Source organism: Tachysurus fulvidraco, chromosome 8, assembly GCF_022655615.1.
Source record: "Tachysurus fulvidraco isolate hzauxx_2018 chromosome 8, HZAU_PFXX_2.0, whole genome shotgun sequence".
Lineage (NCBI taxonomy): Eukaryota > Metazoa > Chordata > Actinopteri > Siluriformes > Bagridae > Tachysurus > Tachysurus fulvidraco.
In genome coordinates this window covers 8,822,530-8,850,422 of record NC_062525.1, presented here as the reverse complement: position 1 = coordinate 8,850,422, position 27,893 = coordinate 8,822,530, and the positions used below count along the sequence as shown (strand labels likewise).

The 27,893-nt window shown below is 36.7% G+C and overlaps 2 protein-coding genes across 2 annotated transcripts in view; both read left to right on the top strand.

The window, feature by feature from the left end:
- Positions 1-11,331, top strand: part of LOC113653493 (alpha-N-acetylgalactosaminide alpha-2,6-sialyltransferase 2-like) — a 17,244-nt gene extending 5,913 nt beyond the window's left edge. The window contains exons 2-10 of the mRNA XM_027163113.2: positions 61-359; positions 4,272-4,422; positions 4,801-4,966; positions 6,434-6,608; positions 7,414-7,552; positions 9,305-9,396; positions 9,520-9,603; positions 9,958-10,057; positions 10,376-11,331. Of these exons, the coding sequence (XP_027018914.1) occupies positions 220-359; positions 4,272-4,422; positions 4,801-4,966; positions 6,434-6,608; positions 7,414-7,552; positions 9,305-9,396; positions 9,520-9,603; positions 9,958-10,057; positions 10,376-10,546 (1,218 nt within the window). The 5' untranslated portion in view covers positions 61-219 and the 3' untranslated portion in view covers positions 10,547-11,331. The remainder of the gene's footprint in view (positions 1-60; positions 360-4,271; positions 4,423-4,800; positions 4,967-6,433; positions 6,609-7,413; positions 7,553-9,304; positions 9,397-9,519; positions 9,604-9,957; positions 10,058-10,375) is intronic.
- Positions 11,332-11,626: 295 nt separating this feature from the next.
- LOC113653503 (alpha-N-acetylgalactosaminide alpha-2,6-sialyltransferase 2-like) lies at positions 11,627-27,678 on the top strand. The gene is made up of 11 exons (XM_047817390.1): positions 11,627-13,333; positions 16,652-16,850; positions 18,205-18,425; positions 20,628-20,895; positions 21,850-22,015; positions 22,997-23,171; positions 25,142-25,280; positions 25,697-25,800; positions 25,915-25,998; positions 26,752-26,851; positions 27,038-27,678. The coding sequence occupies exons 3-11, from the start codon at positions 18,319-18,321 to the stop codon at positions 27,206-27,208; spliced, it is 1,314 nt and encodes a 437-aa protein (XP_047673346.1). The 5' UTR covers positions 11,627-13,333; positions 16,652-16,850; positions 18,205-18,318; the 3' UTR covers positions 27,209-27,678.
- Positions 27,679-27,893: the final 215 nt, after the last annotated feature.

The following is a 27,893-nucleotide window of genomic DNA, read 5'->3' as shown; positions in this document are numbered from 1 at the left end:
ATCCAGATTACAGAGCGGTGCACTATACTATGCATACAATTTTCACTTTTTTCATTATAGGGCAGCACATGGTTCACTGGAGTGCTGTCAGACAGCTGGGATAAATGAGGAGAAGGCGGCACTGCTTTTCTGCTTCGATCCACACAATCCTGAAGCCGTAGGCTGATTTGTTTTCTCCAGAAAGGTCCCCATGACCTTTCCAGGAGGTCAGGAGCAAAGATGATGTGTTTGCTGCATCAGAAAAAGTTAGTTTTCTGCTTCCTGTTTTTGTTTATCCTGCTTGGGTCCTACATGATGCGTTCGAACATGAAAATTATGCTGTGGCCAAAAGACCAAAAGATTATCATCAGCCCTCCCAGGTATGGCATTGCTTTATTATACTGTGAACTCAGGAAAGTTTTTTATCTATCCATCCATCAATCCATCCGTCCACACACACTAAACTCCTGGTTACACAACTCCATTTGACTATATACAGTTGTAGAGAAGAAAATGTTTGTAGTATTTACACTCTCTGTTGTCACCCAGATGAGGTTTGGTTCGATTTTTAATCTGTTTTTTCTCAAGGTTTCTTCAAGTTACCTCTGAGTTTTTTCCCCACCAGTTTCCTCTGGTTTGCTAGTTACGGATAAATATAAATTTTAATTTAAAAATTTAGTTTATCCAGAATTCCTGTAGAGCTGTTTTTTTTTTTTTTTTTTTTTCAGAAAATGCCCATTGTTAAAAGTGCTATACAAATATAATTTAATTATTGCACTGTAGATTTGGGTTATGCTCGAGTTCCAGTCATTTAAAGTTTGATTTATGTTATTTGTTTGTATGAGAAATAGATATCCATATACCCAAGTGGTGCAGGTAGCTTAGCTAATGGCCACATGAGCATGTGTTCCCCAGAGATAACCATGTTTCCTGCCCTGTTAAAGACCAGCTTGTGGTCTTGTGTTGGCAAAATGAAAGACAACCTTGCTTTTGCTGAATTGTGTAACTGTAGAAAAACAAATGATTCACGTAATATTTTTTTTCATTCTTTCTTTTAAATCACCCCCTCAAATATCTAGTCATGGGACGATCTTAAAGGCGCCACTTAATTGCTATTTATGTTGCTCAGAGTTCATTTTGTTTTTTTTGGCTTTAGTGTGTGTGTGTATAGCGCTAACACTCACTTAGTCTGCAGAAGTACTGCTTAGTCATTACAGTAGCATTTGCTCCAAAAGTTTTCCTGTGGCAGAAGGTTTAAAGTCTTTGTCACCATTTGCCACAAGTTCTGCGAAAGAAGTTTTATTCATCATGTACACAGTTTTATACATAGAATACAGTTTATTACATGCAATGAATAGATGCATCTATTTATATGTTAACACTGCACTTTTCTTTACACATTCTTTTTTCTTTAGGTGCCCTGTAAATAAATGACCAAAACGAAAAATAAATAGAGCAAATGTAATACATTTATTTACTAAAATCATGCATGCAAGACTGACACATGAATCCTTGCAGAAAGTAGAAGTCCCCATTCAGTGCATGTACTGCAGCATTTCCCTTACTGTCAAGCATATTTTGTTGGATTGTCCTGTACATAATGACCACAGAAGGTTATTTTATGAGGCCAATTCAATTAAAGAGCTAAAAAAAAAGGTTTCATCAGAAAAAGTTTGAGTGTCATATATTAATGTAAAAAAATTCATTTAAGTTGTCTATATATGTTTATATTTATTTCTTTGTGATTTTAGATTTTAGTTCTTATTAACCGTTCTTGCCATGAAGATGGCCTCAGTAGCTGACATGGCAGTAAATTATAGCAACTAACTAAAATCATATTATTCTATACAATTTATTCATTTTTTAATGTTTTTTTTTTTAAATGCTTTTAGTATAGTATATTTTTAAATGTTCATATATTAGCATTGTTGGGTTTTGTTTGCTTGTGTACCTTTCCATATTTTGGTATGTTCAGGAGTTTTGTTCATTTTTCCATATTATATTCTGGAGGGTGTAGGGCCTGGCCAGTTATTAGTTCTACAAACCAAACTGAGGCTCCATTCAGCTATTGATTCATTTCTGCTGTGTTTCAGGAACATTTGATTTCAAGTCTTATAACAAGTACACTAGTCTGAAACCAGTTCATCATGTGGGCTCAGTGCTAAAAATCATTAGCAAGGTTATTTCCTCATATCATCTCAGTTAGTTTTTTCTTTTTTTGTCGCCTCTGGCTTATTTAAAATAAACAATTGATAACCTGTATTTATATATTCCTATAAAGCTGCTTTGCGACAATTTCAGCAGTTTAAAAACTCGAATTGAATCATGTAGTCTAATAAACTTGACTGTTTTACTCAATATTTTAAATCACGTTATATGTCAATAGAGGATAGTGTGTTCAGACCACATACTCAGTGTTGTAATGTAACGAAGTACAAATACTTCGTTACTGTACTTAAGTAGAAATGTCACGTATCTGTACTTCGCTATTTAAATCTGTCAACTTTCACTTTTACTCCACTACATTTCCTAGATAAAATGTATACTTTTACTCCGTTATATTTCCACTAAGCATCTTCGTTACTCGTTACTACAAAATAAAATCAGAAGAAATGTGTGCGACTGCAATAAGGGAGGTTTGGCGAGTCACTGCCCCTAGATTGCATTACGCTCTGCATGCTCCACAGAGAAGCACAGGCGCGCGCAGCGTGCACGCGCAGTCAGAGCTGGGGGCGTTTATCTATAACGTTAATCGGTGGAAAGCCGCAAAGACGGCAACCAAAAGCAGTGAAATGTCGCTATTCTTATTACCACAGTTGTAGCACAAACAACATATTAATACAAACAATTCATTAATTACTAAAAAAAATAACATTTATTGATTTGATCTTTGTGAATATTTTAATTATTAATGACTGCATACATTGGACACACTGTTTGTAGAGAATGCACACATACAAAAGGGGACTTTCACTTCTACCAAAGTCTTTTTGTAGTACGATACTTGTACTTTTACTCAAGTATTGCTTTCTAATACTTTATACAACACTGCACATACTTCAGGACAGGATGAATCCCATATCATGAGAAAAACTCCTACCATTTATTGTAAAATCTCCGACCATAAAATGAGACAAGAAAGGATATTTATTTTATTTCATTTTATTATAATATACCCTTAAGGTTTAGGTACTTTAAGCATTGAATGGTACACACATTGTATATTGTAGTCTATTGTGGTCAGTGAAAGTGTTCATGTTGTGAATTTAGTGTGAAATGTCATGTGAACACCGTGACTAGGACCATGGTGTCTTGCCACCTTGAGTCCTAGCCCTGAGAGGCCTTAGATTTCAGGGGCAGAGACTTGGCTGTTGAGGGAAAGGGGGCATTCACTTGACCAGGGGCCAGACAGTCTGGCGACAACTTTGCAGAAGAAGCTGTCCCACAGACTTGTTGTGCAGGTATGGGTTCTCATTTGTAAGGAGTTGATCAGGCAGTGCCCAGGAGGGAATGGGTCCCCTGACAATGCTGACGACTTGCCGGTAGCATCGGCCAGTGTAGATTTCCTCATGGTTTCTGGGACTTTCATACTGACAATATAGTGGGCTGTCTTCACCACCCCCTGCTGGTCTCTGTGGTCAGCAACAGTTCAGCTAGCAAACTGCAAATCCTTTCATACAAAAGGTCAGGCATTCTTTCCATAGAGCTAGTGTTAACAAGCAGGTTGTTCAGTAGGCACTGTCGTTGGGCCTTTGTGCGTTCCACTTCTGATCATGCTTCATTGTGTAGGATGCCATGTTGTTTTCTGATTCTAGGCTGTTGGTGTGACTTCTGCATATTGTATCATGATGTTCAGTATACACCGAAGCTATAGACGGCATACATTCTTATTAAACGTCTTCAGGTCCAACTAAGGAAGAATTTAGGTATTACAAATCATAAATATACATTTAACTTTTTTTTTATTTAAATTTGGGTGTCATTTTATCCAGTCCAATTTAAAATTGAAACAAGAAATTGGTAAACTTTGAGTTTAAGGCAGCAGCAGTGTTTTCAGTTTCATCTTTTCATTAAGTATATTTATCTTTATATTCAGTGTATTTACTGTATGAACGGTAAATCTTCTCTGGCCACACACCAATCCATCAGTAATGCTGTTGTCTGTGGTTTGCTCCATGTGGGAAAAATGTTAGAAATTCCTGTTTAAATAATGCTTTTGAATTGTAATTCCTTGCTTGCTGCCCTACTATGAAAAACCATTTCTATAATGTGTTTCACATTTATTTTGTCAGCACTGTGACTAAAAGTGTGCATCACATAGTCAAATCTCTAGAGGAACCCAAACCCACAACTAAACCAACCAAGTCCAAAATCAAACCAGCCGAACCAACACAACCAGACTTCATTGGAGACAAATACACCACTGATGATCTACCACCAACAGTAAGTATTTTAGCTTTTTTTTGTTGCCGTTTGTTCCACACCGCTGGATGTGGATGTTTATGCTTTGGAGAACTGATGGAAAAACTCAATTTGTATTTGGTAAACAAAACCTTTACCAAACAATCCTACCATACGTACAAATACTTATATATTATATATTTCAATACATTTCCTTTTCATTTTCACAATTTAAGACATTTCCAAATTTTACATAAACGTACATGAATGTTCTAATGCACCATGGTGTAATATTAAAGAATCATCAGTTAGAGCTTATTTAGATGTCCTGCTAAATAAATCCTTTGATAGTGCATAAACAAGTATTCAGATTACATAACAAAATATGTATTTTAATGTATTTTCTTTTATTTATTTCAGAATTGCCCAAGCAGTATTCGGAAAAGGCTACTGCAGACTGACGTTGCTAAGAGGTACTTGGCCAATGTGCCAGTTCTGCAGTGTGCGAAGCATTTCTCCGAGCCAGAATACGAGAGGTTACGGCACTATAACGGAGCTCATGGATGGGGTGGCATTGATTTGAAACGTGAGCATATTTACTCTTTATAGATTTACACATTATCTAATACGTTTGAGGGACCAGGTATTGGTATGTTGTAGTTTAATGGTTGGTTATATCTTCAAATTTAAAACATACTTTTATTTTGCATGAATTAGTGATCAATGATTTGATGAATTGAAGACAGTCTGTAAATACCAGCACACAACACAGACCTAAAATGATTTTATTTTTTAATTTTTTTTTATTTTATGTAAAATCTAATTCTATTAATGTTTAGACTGACCATTTTGTCACTTTTATTTCATGGGTAACTGAACCTAGTTTACAACTTTAGCACTGGGGAATAAATCTGTTGTACAACCTACCACGTCAACTGTTAAAGCTGAAGGTTTATTGTTCAACAGTCTGAACACAGTTCCTGCTACAGTGGTTTTACAACAAACTCATGATACCTGTAATAAAACGGGTAAAACTGAAAAACTGTCATGTGTATGCTGTTGTAAATATTTCACATTGCATTTCAGTCTACACTCGCAATGCAGAGAACAAATTTATAATGTACTGACTCTGAAGGTTTAGTTAAGATACTGTAAGAGAAGAAGCCTTTATTTTCGCCACATATACATTACAACACAGTGGAATACTTTTCTTCACATACCCCAACTGAGAAGGTGGTGGTCAGAGTGCAGGGGCAGCTATGATACACGCCCCTGGAGCAGGGAGGGTGGTGGGCCTTGCTCAAGGGCCCAGCAGTGGCAGCTTGGCTGTGCTGGGCCTTGAACCCCAATTCTCCGATCAACAACCCCGAGCCTTAACCAGATGAGCCACCACTGCCCCAAGAAGAAACCATTGGTAAAAATAAAAAAACACCTGTTGACTGAATCTGGCAGTGAATAAAGCTATAGAATAGTCAACACACTACATACTGTATATGGAGATAATGGACTTTCCCTGAATTATACAGTGAACATAAATGTGACATTTTTTTCTTTATGTTGACTGATTTTTACATTACCTGCATTGTATGTTGGAAATGTTGGAAAAGTGCTTCAGTAATCATACTTCAGCTGCAAGTACTTTTTATTTTCATTGCATCAGAATCACTCAATCAATAGTGGCTGATCAAGAATCCAAATACTGGGTATGCATGTTATTTTCACCAAGGGAGTGTTTTCTCTAGGTATTCCTCTCCTCTCCAGCTCTTGCTGCTTGCACTGAACAACTTGTGCTGAGTTTTATCTTTTAGAGTTTTATCTTTTAGCTCTAACATTACTTGTATTGTACGAACATGCTGCAGTTTTCACTATTGACATGTTCTCAGTTACCTATATAGCACAGTGCACTGTCTGCCTTGCTTGCTGTTTGTTACTTATGGAATATATCCAATTCTGTCATTTGCTCAGTACCATGTGATAGCAGATACTATGTACGCAATATGAAACCACTATTTATTCAAATTGATGTTTCTACTAAATGGCGCATTGTTCACAGTTCTTCAGAGTTCACTAGCCGTATTAAACACTTCCGCTAATCGGCTGATGTTTGACGACTGGGAGAAAAGACAGAAGAGGTCCCAGTGTATACGGTGTGCTGTGATAGGAAATGGAGGAATCCTAAATGGGTCAAAGAAAGGTCAGGAGATTGACCAGAATGACTACATTTTCAGGTGAGGCAATATTGGAGCTCTTATTTTTTACTTTTTTATTTATTTATTTTTATTTATTTTATTTATTTATTTATTTATTTATTTGGGGGGGGTGCAGCCTTAATATTGGACAAACCATTGAATATATATTGATTAACACTGTCCATTTATGTCTGACAACAAAAGGCTTAGTCATTTGTTGTGTTGAACCTGAGGAACAGGGTAGAAAAGCAGGTGATGCAGATGATCTTTGTCGGTAATAGATTAGAGCTTTGCAGAAATGTCACGCTTGAAAAATATCAACTTTTAAAGACCTTTCTAATACTCATGATCACAATATTATAGTTTTGCTAAACTGCCACCGAAACAGTTTTTTTTTAAATAAAATTCTACCAAATAAAATATTTTACATGGAAAATATTCTGTAGCGGTTGTTTTGTTTTTTACATCTTGAAAATGTTTTTTTTATAATCCTTTAATTTTCTTAATGAATTCTCATGATCTTACACTCATATTGCCGAGGTCTAGACAGATTGCTCAGAAATGCTTTTGATTTTTTTTTTCACCCCAGTGTGAAGTTATTGACAACCACCAATTTTTTAAGTTAGCAAACTACAAATGCAACATCTACACTGATTTGTCAAAGATTGTTGCCTATTTTTTGTACATGGCTGCTAAATTCTAACTGTGGCTCAGCTAGAACTTTCAATAAAAGAAAAATATCTTTTAGACTGGCAGTAACAGCAAACTGTTACTAAAGTAACTAAAAAAAAACAGTGTGCAAAGTGATGGAAAGTAATACCGCTTTCTCTCTCTCCCCATTTAGGACAAATGGTGCCATTATTAAAGGCTTTGAGGAGGATGTCGGCTCACGTACCTCTTTCTATACCTTCTCCACTAACACCTTGATCAACTCTTTGAGACGTTATGCAGACGTAGGATTTAAAGCCCCACCCAAGGGCAAGGTAATGAACAGTCCTTCTTGGAGGCTTTTTTAAATAATCTAGCACAGACTGGCTTGAAATGCAGCACCACAAGTAAATAGAACAATCCTCAATCAGTCTTGGTCTGTTGTGCAGGTTGAGGAGTGATATGGGACACAACTATAAGGTAGATTTTGGTGGGTGTAGATTTGGTATTATTTCCTAAATAATGCTGACTAATTAAACCACATGATGATTATTATTATTATTATTAAAAATCTATCTTCAATACATATATATTATCAGAACTAGTGCTGCATCAGACCAAGCATGAGTATTTGGTACTCCATCCTGATGGTTTAATAAGTAACATACTGGATCTTCTGACATTTTTATTGAGCTTTCTTTAAGTTGGTTGCAGCCTTGTGCTGAGCTTGCTCTTTATGGTGTGTAAACGGTATCTATAATGGAGAGAAAAAGCACTTTACACTTTGACTCTGGGGAAAAGTATGGACCCAAATTATGTGACTCACGGGACTTGAGTGCTCTGTCATGCAGTACAGCTTCTCTGTATGCCCACTTCACTGCACAAGGCCAACACCGCACTCTTATAATGATAATGTTTAACTGCAAAGTATTTTATTCTATCATGGTACTTGTATTGTAGGAAGATGCTGTAGTAGCTTCTCTTAATATTTCCTCAAAACAGACTGCAGTCTACATTTGCATTCATTATTCATGACGTACATCCAGATCCCTGTCATTTGGTGTCACCTGTTCAGTAGCATCATGTGGTATCAGATGTTTGTAAAGGATCATGTTTTACAAGTAATTGTAAAGAGAGATGAGGCTAGCTCAGGTGCAGCCAAATGTGTCATGTGGTTTCAACACTTTGAGTGTCCAAACCCCAGTGAGGTCGTACTCGAACAGAATAAACTTTAACTGTTATCCTCCCGTCACACCAGTCAAGATGGACACATGTTTCAGCAGTTCCTGCCCTTTATCAGCATAATAAGTCATGATTTCTGTAATAAAAATATAATGGCAATTATCGAAATTTCCTATAATCCAGCATTCTGGAAAACACAAAATTCAACTCGTACTGTACACACAATATACTATGTTTAGTTATATTAGTAATAATGGTGGTAATAAAAAAACTTTAGTGATTATAGACATGGGCATTTGGTGATTACAAATCATAATAAGGTTATTCTATTACACTCTGTATAGTAAATATTATACATTTTGTTATTTAAATCTCTGTGGACTTATTTATGCAAAAAATGGGAAGGGATGGCTCAAGTTTCATGATCATTTGGTGGATAGTCAAGCTGATTTTGATTCAGGGACTGAATTATGACATTGTTGTTGATTTTCCAAGCCTAGTTTTCCCTTGGAATAAGGGTTTCAATCTATCTCTGCACATCCTCATCCGTATCTCAGACTTGCCAGATTATCTGGGACCTCCCATAGAATCCTGTTTATTGCTTTGTCTTTCACAGTTGGAGACCTATAATTTCCTGTTTTGCTGCAGGTTCTTGCATTTGCTTCTTACTCCTCAAAGTCAGGAGCATGCAAGGATTTGAAAATCCTGCTTAAAACTAGACGTCTTTCTCGTATTTTGATTAAACTACCTAGTACACAGTCTAACTAAATTGTAATCTAGTTGAATAGTCAGAAATTGTATTTTACTATGATAATTAGTGTTTAGTGAGTTATGGCTTAAACATGTACACATGTATTGCATGCTTACTGTCATGTTTGTCATTATTAATTTTATTTACCTTCCAGGAAACCAAGTACATTTTCCTTCCTGATCATGACAAGGACTATATTCTTATGAAGGCTGCAGCCCTGCAAACACCAACTGAGAAGGGACTTGAGTAAGTAGGGTTGTGATTGATTTCCTAAATGATCATTTTACAAATTAAATGTGATCCTTGGCAAATGTCATGTTTTCTTGATTCTTCTTGATAGCTTTGTGTTTTCATATTCTTTGGTCTTAGTACAAAGCAGTATTTTGGAGATTACGTGACTGTAGAGAAGTTTAAAATGTACCACCCTGATTTCATCCGTTACCTCAGAAACAGGTGAGTGTACATGCTTTTTTTATGTCCATAAAAAGGTGATTTGTGTATATACTAGAAAATCCCACATGTAACGTACTAAATAATGCTGCATAAATCTGTTGATTTTAAATTATTTTTTAGCTTCTTTTATGTTTGGCAGTAAAAGTCTTAGTGCACCCTTAGTAAATGTTAGACACAGACAACGAGTATCTTAAGTTACAGACAGAGCGACACTTGCATGTGTAATCAGAGTTCCTGGTTTGTCCAACTTTCACCTGAGTTGGGCTAAATGGGTTTAGAGTGTTTCATTCATTCAAATGGGAATCTTCAGCTGTGTCCGTAAGCTTTAATCTAGTTTTCTTTGTCCTCCTATAGGTTTCTGCATTCAAACACTCTCAATACCAAATATAAAAACATCTACCGGCCGTCCACCGGAGCAGTGATGCTGCTGGCTGCTTTTCATACATGTGATGAGGTGGGAGCTCTTTTCCTTAATCCATTTAAATCTGTTTTGGATTTATTCTATTTTTTGGAAAAGCCAAGACAACCATCAATATTATAAAACAGGCATCTGGCCTTGCTATTATTATAATGCATTTTATTAATAATCTCAATATAGAGATGAGGAAATATGCTTTGTATAGAAAGGGTTTAAGGATTCATATTTGTACAGTCCTGTGGGATCAAATTATTTTTTTATTGATTGTACTGGCCATTGTCACAAATTAATAGCTAAGCAAACAACTTTGTGAAAACTGACTCTGTTTTTTTTTTTTTTTTTTTTTGTCAAAAGGTAAATGCTTATGGATTTATGACACAGGACTACCAAAAATATTCAGACCATTACTATGACAATAGCTTTCATCCAGTGAAATTCTATGCCAACCATGACCTGCAACTGGAGTTGAAACTGTGGCTGGAGCTGCACCAGGCAGGACTGATAAAGCTCTACATGCGAACGTGATTGCAGCGCTCACTCGGACCGAAATGAACATACAGCACCACCTGATCCCTCACATGAACTGAGCTGTTATATACTGACAAAATGTTGTGCTGTTTATGGCCTCTGGATTTGGCCTGGCTAAACTAAAGAGAGTGTTAATGAAGAAGAAATGTCCTTTTTTTACTTGTAAATCTCTTCAGGAATTGGGACATCATTGGAGTTGCAGAGGCAATAATTATAATAAGATGCCTTAATGCAAAGCAGTTTGTTGGCCTATTGCGCGAGTCTGAGCGTGTGTGCGTGCGAGAGTCTTCAGTGAACAGAGCAATGTGCAATGATGGCTTGTAATATAACCCACAAAGTTTTAATGTCAATTCGGTCACTGAATCCCTCTGAAGACCAACCATTTATGTTGAGAAACATTTACAACAACTGTCAATTGCAATGTAACTTTACACAATAACTGAAAAACCATTGTGGACTATGTAGGATACTTTTGCTACCTCTAGGAAAACAGAACTAATGCTTTGAAGTAGATTCTCTCTGATATATGACAGCGGTTAATGAAGTTAATGTAAAATGCTACCAATGTTCTGTGTGGAAAAACCAGCTGAAGTGGTATTTTTATAATTTTATAAATGACTAAGCTACCAGGTTTATCCTGGTACATGATTCAGTTTTTGTAAGTAGTACATTAGTCATGTATTTTGCAATTTCAGCCATTTAAAACGTGACTCTGTTGAAATTCTAATTGACCCTGTTGGAATTTTTTTCTTTTAAGTAAATAAATGAAAACCTTTCTATCATTTTTCATATATAAGTTCCATTAAGTATTCAGAAGTAGCTAACTCAAGCGCATCAAGTTTCAAAGTCTGAATGCACAAGCATGCTGCTGACTTTTTGCAAAGATGATCAATTCCCAGCCTTAGGACCTTGGTTTGCTGTGTAGGTTAACATTGTATACATTTCTAGATAGTTAACCCCGTATAAACAGTGTTTGGGCCCCTGGAACATCATCTAAACAACAATCTACAGATCATAGCATAGACTATGCTACTATTATTACAGACTCACATTACCATTAAGTCTGGTGCTGTGCCTCTTAGATATACACACAATTATATACAAAAAAAATTATAAACTTTGTTTTTAGCAAAGAATGTGTGATTTGAACTGACTTTGAATTGTATTTCATTTTATACTTTAGCCGAACACTGGGTGTCACTCACACAGTGCTGTTGAAAGTGTGAAACTGATCCAACACTTTTTTTAAATACAAGGATTGTATTAAAAAAAAAAAAAAAAACTGTATGAAGGGGTGAAAGTGTTTGCCTCCTTCCTGTTTTTTTTTTTTGCATGTTTTTCACTAAATGTTTCAGATCAAACATGTAAATATTAGTCAAAGATAACAAAAACAAAATATGCAGTTTGTAAATTAAGGTTTTTATTACTAAGGAAATACAAAATCCAAACCTACATGGCCCTGTGTGAAAGTGCTTGCCCCCAAAACCTAATAACTGGTTGGGCCACCCTTAGCAGCAAGAACTGCAATCAAGCGTTTACAATAACTTGCTACGAGTTGTTTACAGCTTTGTGGAGGAATTTTTGGTCCACTCATCTTTGCAGAATTGTAATTCGGCCACATTGGAGGGTTTTTGAGCATAAACCGCCTTTAAAGATCATGCCACAGCATCTCGATAGGATTCAGGTCAGACTAGACCACTCAAGTCTTCATTTTGTTTTTCTTCAGCCATTCAGAGGTGGACTTGCTGGTGTGTTTAAATCATTGTCCTGTTGCAGAACCCAAGTTTGCTTCAGCTTAAAGGTCATGAACAGATGTCCACACATTGTCCTTCGGGATTTTTTGGTAGACAGCAGAATTCATGGTTCCATTGATCACAGCACGTCTTCCTGAAGCAGCAAAACAGCCCCAAACCATCACACTACCACCACCATATTTTACTGTTGGTATGATGTTCTTTTTCTGAAATGCAGTGTTACTTTTATGCCAGATGTGATGGGACAAACACCTTCCTAAAATGTTCAACTTTTGTCTCGTCAGTCCACAGAGTATTTTCCCCAAGTGTTGGGGGATCATCAAGATGTTTTCTGGCAAATTTGAGACAAGCCTTTATGTTCTTTTGCTCAGCAGTGGTTTTTGTCTTGGAACTCTGCCATGCAGGCCATTTTTGCTCAGACTCTCTTATGGTGAAGTCATGAACACTGACCTTAACTGAGGTAAGTGAGGCCTGCAGTTCTTTGGATGTTGTTGTGGGGTCTTTTGTGACATCTTGGATGAGTCATTGCTGTGCCCTTGGGGTAATTTTGGTCATCTAGCCACTCCTGGGAAGGTTCACCACTGTTCCATTTTTTTGCCTTTTGTGGATAATGGCTCTCAATGTGGTTCGCTGAAATCCCAAAGCTTTAAAAATGGCTTTATAACCTTTTCCAGACAGATCGATCTCAATTACTTTCTCTCTCATTTGTTCCTGAATTTCTGTGGATCTCAGCATGATGTGAAGCTTTTGAGGATCATTTGTTCTACTTCACTTCATCAGTCAGGTCTTATTTAAGTGATTTCTTGATTGCAAACAGGTGTGGCAGTAATCAGGCCTGGGTGTGGCTAAAGAAATTGAACTCACTATTGAACCCATTGCTTCTGGTAGCTGCATGCATCAGATACAAAACACTGATGCTTGCCTACAAAGCCAGAAATGGACCAACTCTCTCTTACCTCAAACTCCTCGCACTGCACCTCTCTCCCTCAGAGTTGCTAGCACTGCTCAACTGGTCCCACCATCTCTCAAGGTAAGAGGTAGGAATACAGCAAGACTCGTTTCTGTTCTGGCACCGAAGTGGTGGAATAAACTTCCTCTAGGGGTGCGGACAGCTGTGTTGAAGACCTACTTCTTCATGAAGTACTTGAACTAGCACTTTTTCCTCTGTTTGTTGTATGTGTGTCTTTTTAAAAACAAAATATATTACACATCAACGGAACTGAGGTAGAGCGAGTCTCCAGGAGTTCACATCTCTGAGGATCTGTCCTGGCAGCAAAACACTTCAGCTCTGGTTAAAAAAGCACAACAACGCCTGTACTTCTTGAGAAGCCACACGAAATCTCATCTGTCACTGGGGATTTTAACAAATTTCTACTACTGCATCATTGAAAGCATCCTGACCAACTCCATGACCGTATGGTACGGAGGCTCCACTGTGTGTGAACGTAAAGCCCTGCAAAGAGTGGTCAAAACTGCCCAACGCATGACTGGCAGCCAAAAACCTGCCATTGAACACATTTACCACAGCAGATGTCTACGCAGAGCTCATAACATTTATCAAGGACTCTTCACATCCCAGTCATAAACTGTTTAACCTCCTACCATCAAGAAGGAGATACAGGAACTTATGCAGCAGGGGTCTCATTTATAAAACTGTGCGTAGGATCCCTACTAAAAGTTTACGTACGCCCAAAAGCCAATAATAGCGTACGCCAAAAAATTTCGATTTATAAAACCGTGCGTACGCACACCTGTAAGCAATGTTCCCGCAGATGTGCGTACGTGAACCAGCCTCATATCCCGCCCTGTACACGCCCATTACACGCTCCACAACTGCGCGGGAACGAGAGTGGACCTCGTTATAATGAGTTTTATCTGCGGTTTAAAAATGGGGTGAGGAGCCAGCGTCTCAGGGGGTAGCCACTGTCGCCTGCAGGTTATAATTATATTAAAAGCAAAATTGTTATTATATTAAAAACTAAATTTTTACAGATTCTACTTTTTAATATTGTTAAATATAAGCAAATTCATTTTCATATGGTGCCCTTATACTAACATGAGTGCAGTCAATTGCACCGATTACATTTGGGAAACCAGACATTTTAATTTCGGCATATACCATTCAAAACGACAGATATTATGGCACTCAGGGACAGCTGTGATATACCAGACCTATAGGGTGAGATGATAGATTCCAATAGAATTATTTCATATACAAAAAGGTCTTAGACAAAGTTGAGGATAACTTTATATATATGTATATATAAACTATAATTTACCTGTCTGCCAATTCCCGCTGGAAACAGCCGGTTGCCAAGAACCCCAGAGTGGTGAGGACTTGTTTTTGGACTGGGATGTCATGGTTCCGGCGTGTTGCCCTCTCTAATACTGGACTCAATTCAGCACATACTGTAGATCCAAGAGCACAGCTCTAGGAAATCTAAATCGGCTTATTAGCCAGTCATCATAATGGGCCAGGAAATCATCATGGTCCCTGAAATCTCGTTCTCTCCTTATTCTGCCATTGGATTACCTCCAACGGTGCCAGCAGTGCCATCATGAAGCATTACATACCCGGGTCACCGGAGGATTCATATGTTTCTAACAATTAATTTGTGGGCGAAAATTTAAGACTAAAATGTTATAGTGAACACGTGCTTCTTCATGACGGTTTTGTAATGAACACCGTAATAGTTAGGACCGATGATGAGTAGCGATTGTGCTTCATGAATGTATTTGCAGACTTTGACATTTTATGATTTATGTACATTAAGGATAATATTTCGTCTTTAAACTGTGTTCTGCAGTTCTCTAATAAAAGGGTATTTCATGCTATTCTGTATCACATAGTCGCTCCATCTCGCCTGTGCTCCCGTTGTGGACAATGTGACTGTAAGGCAGAGCTGATTATTATTATTATTATTATTATTATTATTATTATTATTATTATTTTGAATACATTTTGAATTACGTTTGGATTTTACTAGATGTATATAGCCTAAAACAATTGGCACAAATAACACTGTTGGATTTAATCTTCATGATAATGTGGATATAACCTATGAAATGGAGTGAAAATTAAATGTCATTAATTCTTATAATTTGCGATGGGTTGGCACTCCATCCAGGGTGTATCCTGCCTTGATGCCCGATGACGCCTGAGATAGGCACAGGCTCCCCGTGACTCGAGAAGTTCGGACAAGCGGTAGAAAATGAATGAATGAATGAATAATTCTTACAATCGTTCTTCTCACATATTTTCTACAATCTAACTTCAGTTCACGACCTCACCATCTGTGTCGCCAATTCCCTTTGTCTCCAGAATGTGCGTACGCACAGCTCAAAGTTTGCTTATAGGTGCTTACATTCTCCTGTCAAGTTTGTTTTTATAGATCACAACCTTTGCGTGGGAACTGGCGTACGCACGTTTCCAGCCCCGTTTTGTGCGTACGCACGCTTTATAAATGAGACCCCAGAACCAGCAGGTTCAGGGACAGCTTTTTCCATCTACCATCACACTACTGAACTCTACACTACACCGCTAGATCACTACAAAACAAACACAAAACAAAACACTGTATACAACCTCTGTACAATACATGTACATATTACATAGTTTCTTTTTTACTCCTCATTACATCTGCACTTTTATCTATATGTGTATATAATGTGTGTGTGTGTGTGTGTGTGTTATTTTATTTATATATATATATATATATATATATATATATATATATATATATATATATAAAGTAGACTGTTTATTCATTCATTATTCACTTATAATATATTATAAGTAGACTGCTAATTCCTTAAATGCCATAATCTTGTAACCTTTCACTCTGCACATTCCTCTTCTATGTCATAGCCTTAGAACCATTTCCACTTGCTGTAAATATGCTAGATATTGATCTGCAATTTGCACGACTGCTACATTTTGCACTTCTGTTAGATGCCAAACTGCATTTTGTTGCTGTGTACCTGTACAATGCAATGACACTAAAGATCTATCTATCTATCTATCTATCTATCTATCTATCTATCTATCTATCTATCTATCTATCTATCTATCTATCTATCGTATAAATTCTGTGGAAATTGCAAAAGCACACTGCTCAGTAACATACCCTTTATTTCCTGAAAAATAAAGGAATGTCACCATTCTTCTCTTCTTAGAATCTGAAATGATGCATCAAATGGATTTAATGTTTTGTTTCGGTTCTATGCGACATCATCTTTGTTAAATGTCTGTCTAAAATATAAAAATGTAAAAAATAAATAGATGGATAGATAGATAGATAAAAACACCTTTCCTTGTTCATCACCAGAGATTTTTCTTCCTCTGTAGGCCCTTCCCCCATTCACTTTTACTTGTAATGGAGGCAGGATTACCAGGATTAACTGTTGCTCAGTTTCCACACAGTCGTCCCTCTTGTACAGTATGGGTGAGTGCATGCATGTGTGTGGAGCTCACAGTACAATTCGGATTCAATTTTAAAACACGCAGCTTAACTCTCTACCAGACTGCATCTGGCACGAAACCTGAAGTAAGATCATTTATTTTATTTTTTATTTTTCTGTTTGTCCAACCCTTGTATTGCTGAAAAAAAATTATTTATTTCATAATTAGCTTTAAACTGTTCATAATAGTGACTAGTGTATCAACTACAAAGATTTCTTTATTTAGACTGTAATTGGTGAACTGACAGGTGAATCTTACGATCAATCTATCTCTTAATTTAATCCAAGAAAGTAACCTTTTTCCTTTTCACTTAACATGCAGAATTTGTGGCATTTGTACATACTGTAGATGATTTGTCTGTGTACTGTAAACAGCCAGTTGTATTATATATTTTTTTAATATTCCTTATTTATACTTCATCAGATTAAAAAAATATATATATTTCTTTTGTATGAAAAAAATTTTCAATGTTATAAATGGAAAAAATGACAAAATATCAGAACGAATGATCATTAATCCATAACGTGATCGCAGGCAGTTAAATGAGAGGAGAGCTTGATTTAATAAACTTTATCAATCTAGGCAAATTGCAATGCTGCATCTTTTTTATGAGCAGTTGGAAGCTAGTAGCATGAGAATGCAGAAGTGACAATCTTGGTGCATATTTTGTATACATTTTAGCAGCAAAACAGACCATAAACTGACGTACACCTTTCTAGTGAACAGGGTTTGTGAGTTCAGTTTGTGCTCTGACACACCAATGCTATTGTTATAAGGTAGCTTTTTGTTATAGTTAAAATAAAGAATATATTTTTGGACTATACCATTTGTTAATATTTATTAAATAACATGTAGGTTTTTTGACCTGAGGCTAGGGGCTTTAGGACCGACAAGCTTCTCTCTATCCAATTAATTTTTCTTTGTGTAAATTAAATGCTCTTTTTTTCTATTCGGTGATGCTACAGAGTTTGTGTTAGTCCAGTGAGTTTAAATAATGAAAAAAGCAAACAAAAAAAAAAGCATTTGTGCCTGTAAAGTTTTCTTATTCAGTGAAGTTGCATTTGTGCACTCCTGCACTACCTGATAGTTCTGCCAAAAGAGGGACAGTTTGTTTCGTACACCTATTTTATAAATATTGTGACTTGTTTTTATACCTAAGGGTTCCTTTTTTAACTAGTTGTTATGAAGGAAGTTATTGTTTCCCATAGACAACATTTTTATCACGTCTCATGGTTCAGCTTGGGCATCTTGTAAAGCATGTTTCGCATTCATTTGTTATTTGTTAAACTTCCACACATACATTTTTAAAAGTATGGGTGGTGTTGATTAAAGGTGTTCTCTTCATGTTCCTCAATTTAAATCGGAGAGTTAAAAAGAAAAACAACTTTTTACTTTTTGGGCGTTAACATGCATATAGAATTTCACCTTCTGTATTGCAGAGAGGTGCCTTTGGGATTAATGAAGACCACACTACACCTTCCTGCTTCACTTCTCAAAACAATAAAGTGTGAGGCTATTTTTGTGCCCATGACAGTCGTTACATCATTTACAAAATGATATTTTTGCGGAGGAAGTATCAGAAGAAGTTGGTGCTGATCATCTTGATTTTGTGCTTCATGGTTGGGATCTACCTACTGGACTTGAATATTGATCAGAGAAGGTATGGAGAGGCTTCACAATGCTGATTTAATCTGTGTTATGTATGAAATAGGATCCTCAATGTATTGGAAAGGCAAGGTCAATTCTTTAGTTTTTTTATACACTATATAAGATTTACAGGTTTGTGATTGCAAGCATACAAAACCAATAAATGGGAATTTCAGCTTTGATTTTCTGATATGTTAAAATTCACCACACGCTCCACTATAAGAGGAACACCTGTACAGCAATAATCTGAGCATTCAATCATGTGATGCCAGAACACAGATACAGATCAAATATCAGATATGTGACTTTAACAATGGCATGGATGTTGGTGCCAGATAAGCTGTTTTTTTTTCGGAAACTGCTTATCTGAGATTTTCATACACAACAGTCACATTTTTCACAAAATACAACAAATTAAGTAGAAAGTGGAAACGTCAGAATGGATTCAGCTAAGTCTACAGTTCAAACTCAATAATCAGTCTTTACAACTGTGGTGAGCAGAAAAGTATCCCAGAATGCACATCAAATCTTGAGATGGAAGAGCTACAACAGAAGACGACCACATCAAGTTCTATTTCTGTCAGCTGTCATGAAGACAGCTGACAGCTCAACTACAGTTGAAGACTGGAAAAAGGCCTGTAGGTTTTTTCATCTTCATTTGTCCAGGTTTTTTTTTTACTTTATAATGCCCATAATAACCAAATATTCCTGTTTTTTGCTGACAGGAGTGGAACTCAATGGAGATCTTATACTGTTGAAGCCCACCCTTATTGTTTTGTGTGTGTGTATGTTGAGACGTTGTAGTTGTAAAGAGTGGTGTTAATGTCTTTCCTAGTAGCTCAAACCATTCAGACCTTTTTTCTCTGATCTCTCTCTCACAGAAACTGTTGCTGGTTCAATTTGTGAACTTTAACTGCAGCTCTTGACACATAACTGCATGAATGCTCAGGCATTCTTAACAAAATGAACAGTGAGCCTGCAGTACATGTGTTGGAGTAGTGACCTTGGACACCTTTTGTTTGAACTCACCCATTTTACATGTGATCCAAAATAATGAAACAAGAGAATAACAGGGCATACCTAGGCAACAAGAAACACCAGTCAGGTTCATTGTTTAAACAATAAATACCTTTTTGAACGTCCTACGTTTTGGTTTCACCTGTAAAAACTGCAGGTGTTATAAGATACAGTAGATAAGAAAGCTACCTACTGGAGAAATGCAAGCAATTTTGAAGCTGAGAAAAGAGAAAATAAAATCAAAGCCATTGCACAATCATTGGGTATAGCCAATATAACAATGTAAAATGTCCTGAAAAAGAAACCACTGGTATCTTAACAATCAGACAAACACTGAACAGGTCGGCCAATGAAAATGATAGCAGCTGATGTAAAATGTCCTGAAAAAGAACATTGATGACAAACAACTGATAACAGAAACATTGTGAGAGAGGTGAAGAAAAACATCAAAAACACAGCCAGTGATATAACCAAAAGCTTCCATAGGACACAGGTGAATGTATCATAACCAACCCATTTTTTGAAGATGATAGCAAAAATATAGAGATCAAGCCAGTCATCGACAATAAGATTCAAAAGAACTGATTGTATTTTTGTGTGAATTCCAGAGAGGATCCATAAAAGTTCTGGAACCAAAATTAGCTTCCATAAAAGTGATGGAAAGGCCAACGTGTGGAGAAAGAAATGATCTGCCTATGATCCAAAACATACAAGCTCGGTCAAGCACGATAGTTGTTTGAACCTAAGCATAGCAATAGAAGGACTGTTTACAGTTTTAGATGTGAATATTAAAAATTAAATTATGTATTAATAAGAATTAAATAAATTTTCCTTTCGAGCATTTGCTCTGCTTTGCATGGTCCGTGAGAAAATATTTGGGAATCATGGGTTTAAAAGGATCTGATTATGGTTTGATGTCAGTTGGTGTTTTGTAGTTCTATTGTCACAGAAAAGCACTGGATAAAGAAATGGTACTATTGTCAGTGGCTTTATTTCCATTAAAATAACTTTCACAGGAAAACAAAACTAATGATATTTTTTTTTGTTAATGATGCCACATTAATGCTTCAGTAAATATTCAAATATAGTTACACTGTTAATTCACTAATTGTTGATTAATGGTGTTCATTGCTGACAACAATGTTTGTTCGTAGGTATAGCTAAAGTTTTTTGTTGTTGTTTTGTTTTACATTTAAAGATTACAGGTCATAAAGATATACTGGGAAAACTACCATTGGAATGATATGTGGTCTTTCAAACTTGCTCTTTTTAATAAGGGAAAGAAAATAATACAAATAAAAGACCAATTTACAAACAATGACACAATAGTGCGTGTTTATTCTAATGAAGACAAAATGGTGGAACAAACTGGAAATTCTCCATTGAAGCCTGTTAAATCGGACCAACTCTCAGAACTAGGCTTCTTTGGTGATGAATATGCCGTCAATGATGATATGCCACAAACTGTAAGTATTTCAGCTTCCATTATTTGTAGACTTTGTGTGTTGGTGTTGATATTCGGTGCAGATTGATATACAGACTTTTTTTTAATTATATGCCAAATAATCCCACATGATAGCAGGAATGTGGTGGTGTTTGTATATAAACATGTAAAAATTGCATGTATACAGTATGTACAACTCTCCAAAACAGCTTCAGTCTTAATCACACGTAGAGCTGAAAATTGTTTTTCATCACTAATGAAGTAAGGAACATGAGAGATGAATTGGAATGCTTACTACACCCAAGGCTTCTTCACCAGGCACATCAGTGCCTGATCTCACTAATCCCCACAGTAATCTCCACAGCCATGTTCCAAAATTCAACCTTCCCAGAAAAGTGGAGGTTATTAAGACGTAATGCCCACCATGTAGCATATATATATATATATATATATATATATATATATATATATATATATATATATATATATATACGTATATATATATATACGTATATATATATATATACGTATATATATACATATGTGTATATATATATATATATATATATATATATATATATATATATATATATATATATACATATATATATGAAATAAATTAAATAAATTAAAATTAAACCTGCATGGCCAAACAAGGAGATTTCTTTTTATCATTCTCACAGTGTAGGTAGTTACTGGGTGTTAAATAACACCCAGTAAAGAAAAATTGAGAATCACTTGTAAGTGCATATAAATGTTTTATATGCATAAAAATTACACTTTCCTGTAATTAAAGTAATATTTTCACTGAAAATTGTTTATCTTGTTTGGTACATTTCAAATGGCCAAAAAGAAGAGGCTTCCTCCTTCTTTTAAGAATCATGCCATGGTCAAATGTTAGTCATTTTAGTGTCACTTCATTTATTTAAATGTGCTTAAACATGTAACTGAGTGTTTATTTCATTTTGCATATCAGAACTGTCCCAGCAGCATTCAAAAAAAGGTGTTACAGACTGACTTTGCTAAGATATTCTTGCCCAGTGTGCCAGTCTTGCAGTGGGCGAAGCATTACACTAAGCCAGAATATAAGCGGTTATCCCACTACCACGGTGCCCATGGATGGGGTAGTGTCAGTGCTGATGGTGAGTTCTTTTGGTACTGCTAGGATTTGTTATGTACTGTATGTCAGAGTAAGAGCAGTGACAGAATGACATTAGGTTAATGGACCAGACTGGACCCAGTAGCTGAAGCGTGCCACATCTGCTTATTCACATAAACTGCAAATAGGCTTAACCTATTTACATTTACATACAAAAGTGCTTTTAAGTCTCTATCAATGAATACACTGGGTGACTAGGTTACAGACTTAACCTATAACTCTGTTCAGGGTTTGTTTTTTGTAATATACACACAAACAAACAGAAAAAGTGCTAGTTCAAGTGTTTCGGGAAGAGATACAGTAGGTATTCACCCATCATTTAAAGATAGCCAGTGACTCAGATGTTCATACATGTAGGGGAAGTTCATACCACCACTTTAGTTACAGAAAAGATAAGAGTCTTGTTGTATACCTACTTCTTACTCTGAGAGATGGTACTGTAGGACCAGTAGCAGTGCTGGGATCTCTGAGGGTGTGAGGTGCAGTGTGAGGAGTGAGGAGGGCTTTGAGGTAAGAGAGAGCTGGTTCATTTTTGACTTTGTAGACAAGCATCAGTGTTTTGAATCCGATGCATGCAGCTACTGAAAGCGAGTGGAGGGATCACAGCAGCGGGTGGTATGTAAGAACTTAGACAGGCTGAAAACAAGTTGCGCCGCTACATTTTGGGTCATTTGCAGAGGACCAATTACTTCCATAGGTAGACCTGCCATAGGTAGACCTGTCATCATGAGATTACAAGAGACTGAACAAGTACCTGAGCAGCCTGTGGGGACAAAAATGGCATGGATCTCCCCTTCAGTCACAGCTCACAGTGTAGAGATATTGCAATAATGATCAGCAGTACAGTTTTGCTCAGATTGAGTTTCAACTGATGAGCTAATCTATTTAATGTTATGCAGGGGCCTCAAATGACATATGCCTTTTGTACAACTGTCTTTATTACTGCTAATTTTTATATTTCCAGTTTTGAATGAATCTTTGGCCATTTTAAACACTTCTGCGAACCGCCTGATGTTTGATGACCGGGAGAAGAGAGAGAACAAATCTCAGTGTATCCGCTGTGCTGTTGTCGGAAATGCAGGAATCTTGAATGGGTCAAAGAAAGGCCATGAGATTGACCAGAACGACTATGTGTTCAGGTGAAATTATATTTAGGCTGTCTTTTTAAGGAAAATAAGTCAAACCATATAGCAATATATAAAATATATTCACCCACTCTAACATGCATTGCCTTTTATCCTCTATTAATATAGCCACAGTACACTGATGGTTGTACTGGGGAGCACGGTGGCTTAGTGGTTAGCACGTTCGCCTCACACCTCCAGGGTTGGGGGTTCGATTCCCGCCTCTGCCTTGTGTGTGTGGAGTTTGTATGATCTCCCCGTGCCTCAGGGGTTTCCTCCGGGTACTCTGGTTTCCTCCCCAAGTCCAAAGACATGCATGGTAGTTTGATTGGCATTTCTGGAAAATTGCCCGTAGTATGTGAGTGAATAAGAGTGTGTGTGTGCCCTGCGATGGTTGACACTCCATCCAGGGTGTATCCTGCTTTGATGCCCATTGACGCCTGAGGAGTTCGGATAAGCGATAGAAAATGAATGAATGAATAAATGATGGTTGTACTGATATCATCCATAGAGTGTTAAAATCACTTTTGTATGTCACTCTGGATAAGGGTGTCTGACAAATGCCGTAAATATAAATATCTCCAAATGTAAAGAGTCCAACTTAAGGCTGATCCTGCATGTGTGATATTCAAAACTATGACACTTTTGGATGCATATAATGTAACCAAAGCAGTGGGGAATGTGGTAGCCTAGTGTTTAAGGTGTTGGACCACCAATCAGAAGGTTGTTAGCTCAAATCCCAGGTCCACCAAACTGACACTGCTGGGTCCCTGAGTAAGACCCTTAACCCTCAGTTGCTCAGCTAAATATGCATATAGTTTAAATGAGATAACTGTAAGTCACTCTGGATAAGGGTGTCTGCCAAATGACTTAAATGTAGTGGCGTGGTAGAGATGTTCGACTACTGATGGGAAGGTTGTGAGTTCGATTCCCAGGTCCACCTAACTGTAACACGAATTTTATTATGTATAGATGGTTAAAGCACTCTTTATGCACATGACAATAAACATGCACATTCATGCATTTAACTATGTAAGCATTTTTCAGACACATAACCTTAATATAAATTAGGACATCTTAAGATATCTTTATCTATCTTAGATGGCAACAGACATTTCATTTATCAGCATGGCTTGGATTTCCTTTTTGGATCAATAAAGTATCTTACATTACAATACATTATATTGTACCAGCTCTGCTGTATGGGTTAGAGACTGTAGCGGTGAGGAAAAGACATGAGACAGAGATGGAGATAACAGAGATGAGGATGTTGAGGTTCTGTTTAGAAGTGGACAGGATTAGGAACAAGCACATCATAGTGACAGCTAAGGTTGGCTGTTTTGAGGACAAGATCAGAGAGGTTAGATTGAGATGGTTTGGACATGTATACAGAGGAGGAAGATGGTTATATTGGTAGAAGGATGTGTGAGATGGAGCTGCCAGGTACGTGGTCAAGAGGAAGGTCAAAGAGGAGATGTGTTAATTAATGAATGTGTTAATAAAAGTTAATTGGTGCGACAGTCGTTTGCCTCACACCTCCAGGGTTGGGGGTTCGATTCCCACCTCCGCCTTGTGTGTGTGGAGTTTGCATGTTCTCCCTGTGCCTCGGGGGTTTCCTCTGGGTACTCCGGTTTCCTCCCCCAGTCCAAAGACATGCATGGTAGGTTAATTGGCATCTCTGGAAAATTGTCCGTAGTGTGTGAGTATGTGAGTGAATGAGAGTGTGTGTGTTCCCTGCGATGGGTTGGCACTCCAGGGTGTATCCTGCCTTGGTGCCCGATGACGCCTGAGACGCACAGGCTCCCCGTGACCCGAGAAGCTCGGATAAGTGGTAGAAAATGAATGAAACGGGAAAAGCCAAAAGTAGAAGAAATTACACTGTGCAAAATGTTTTAGCATGAAAGCAAAGGTTAATAGGTTTAAGTACAAAAACAACATGCAATATTATAATAAATTAATAAAATGAACCCCTCTCTTTCCTTCAGGACAAATGGTGCAGTTATTAAAGGCTTCGAAGCGGATGTTGGCTCACGTACATCTTTCTATACCTTCTCCACAAACACCTTACGCAACTCTCTGAGAAGTTATGCACATATGGGCTATAAACATGCTCCACAGTCCACGGTAAGGAACAGTTCAACTCTGGCTACACAGCATTCACAAAAAATGTCTAAAACAAAAAAGCTAAGTAAGCTACGGGTTATTACGTAGGTAGCTGGATTGCAGCTTGGCTAATATTAAACTGGTGAATGTTTATATGCTGAAAAGGAAAATGAATTAGATGGAATATGAAACAACAATTTCTTCTGTAAATTACTGTTAGGGAATATAACTACTTTCAGCTATTGTGTGCTAGCTTTCATTTTATAATAAAAAAAAAAATTAATTTGAAAAATGAAAGTGAGAGAACCTAATTTACAAGAGAAAGAATTTTTGCTGTCCTCTCTCTCTTACACACACTCTCTCTCTCTCTCTTTTTTTTTAAATTTGTCACAATTCTTTTATCTTTTCCCCCTCTTTCTCTTACTTCACATTTCCAGGAGACGAGGTACATTTTCCTGCCTGATCATGACCGGGACTATATTCTCATGAGAGCTGCATCTCTGCAAATACCAATCCCAAAAGGGAAAGACCGGAGTTCTACGTAAATACTGCAGATTCTTACTAATTTAATACGATTATCTTAATATACCCTTCGGAATACATATGATGTTAGAGACACAAGCTGGTAAATACCTTTTTTTTTTGGTTCTCTTAGGCCTCCCAATTATTTTGGACCTGATGTAACTGTAGACAAGTTTAAAATGTACCACCCTGACTTCATCCGTTACCTCAGGAACAGGTGAGGATAGGTGTTTAACACAGTGCTTATGTTTAACACCCATGTTGTTATAAATAAGAGTTTTTGTAACATATTATTAGATAGATAGATAGATAGATAGATAGATAGATAGATAGATAGATAGATAGATAGATAGATAGATAGATAGATAGATAGATAAGAAAGAAATGTTTATTCAATTTTGATCACAATCAGTTTGATACTTTAATGTTGTTGAACATCCATAAAATTAGTCCTTACAGTTTTACAGAGAACAGAAAAGAAAAGCCTTCACAAATGGATCAAATATTTGATATTACTTGTACAAAAATCAGGTTAGCATCCTATTTTATCCTGTAACCTGTCAAGCACCACTGATTTATTTGCTGAAAATAAAAAGAACAAAAATGAGCATCAATAGTTCAGCTTTGTTGGTGTTAAGTTACCTTTAGTTAAGCATGAACACACTCTTAGTTGGAATTTACATTTCACCGGACAAAGATTTGCCCGAAACCGAAACTGAAGCATGGAAGTGTTCAGTCATTTTAACAATAGACATAAAATCAGTTTGTTAATTCAGATTTTCTGTCCTCAAACATCAGTAGATCGTGTACCATCAGTTAGAATTCTACTTACTTTTGTAATATTTATTATTTGAGTATTCTTGTTTGTTCACTTCATTACTGTCTGTATAAACAGTGTAGAAATGTAAATATCTAGTCTAGTGTCTAGAGTCTTTAGGCTACAATGACATTTCTCTTTGTCATGCTGTAGGTTTCTGCACTCAAGCAGACTCAATGGCAGACTTAAAAACATTTACAGGCCGTCTACAGGAGCCGTGATGCTGCTGGCCGCGCTTCATAAATGTGATGAGGTAGATTTCATTCTTTCAAAGTTACTTAAAAGTGCTCTATTTTCAGCATCATTTTATTTCAGAGACATTTCTTAAAGATTTTTTTAATGATGATTCTATTTTGATTACTGCTACACTGCTATTCAACTTTTTGAATGAGTTTTATTAGCTTCAAAATGAATTCATTGTTTGTTGTAATGCACAAAGGTAAATGCCTACGGATTTATGACACCCGACTTCAGGAAATATTCAGACCATTATTACGACAAAAAGCCTCAGAGGGTGCATTTCTTTGCCAATCATGATCTGCGAATGGAGTTGAATCTGTGGCAGAAGTTGCACAAGGCAGGACTGATAAAGCTCTACATGCGAACATGACCCTACCTGCAATGAAGTGAATTAGTGAACTGTGACATTTAAGTGCCTCTGGATTTGGCCTACCTCACCTAAACATAAGAGTGTAGGTAAAGACAAGGTGTGTGTGTGTGTGTGTGTGTGTGTGTGTGTGTGTGTGTGTGTGTGTGTGTGTGTGTGTGTGTGTGTGTGTGTGTGTGTGTGTGTGTGTGTGTGTTTGCAATGTGTGACATGCGTGTGTGTGACTCGTGTTTGTGTTACTAAATAAACAATCTTATATAAAGTTTATACATTCATAGATTTGTGGACATTTTTAATAATTTCATGCCATTTGTTGAATGTAACTTTTTTAAAACAATGAAGATAGTTGTATGGATGGCAGGACAATTAGGAATACTATTGTTACTTCAAATAAGACAGGAAAAAAGACATACAGTAATGTCTTGAATGTATTTCCGAGGTTTAATTGCATCAATTCAAAGAGACTTCTGCTTTTTTTGGGAAAAAAAGATTTAAAATAAAATTCATTATTAAATTAAAGGCTTCTCATGGCTTCTTTTTCACTCAATTGATTTCAAATAATTCAAGGTTGTCATATTTGCCACTTACTCATTCTGTGGATGAAAGGATTGCTTAATTCCACAGTTAAACAGGTCACACACATTATACAATGACATTTTTATGAATGCAGCAGATAGTTTGATACTTT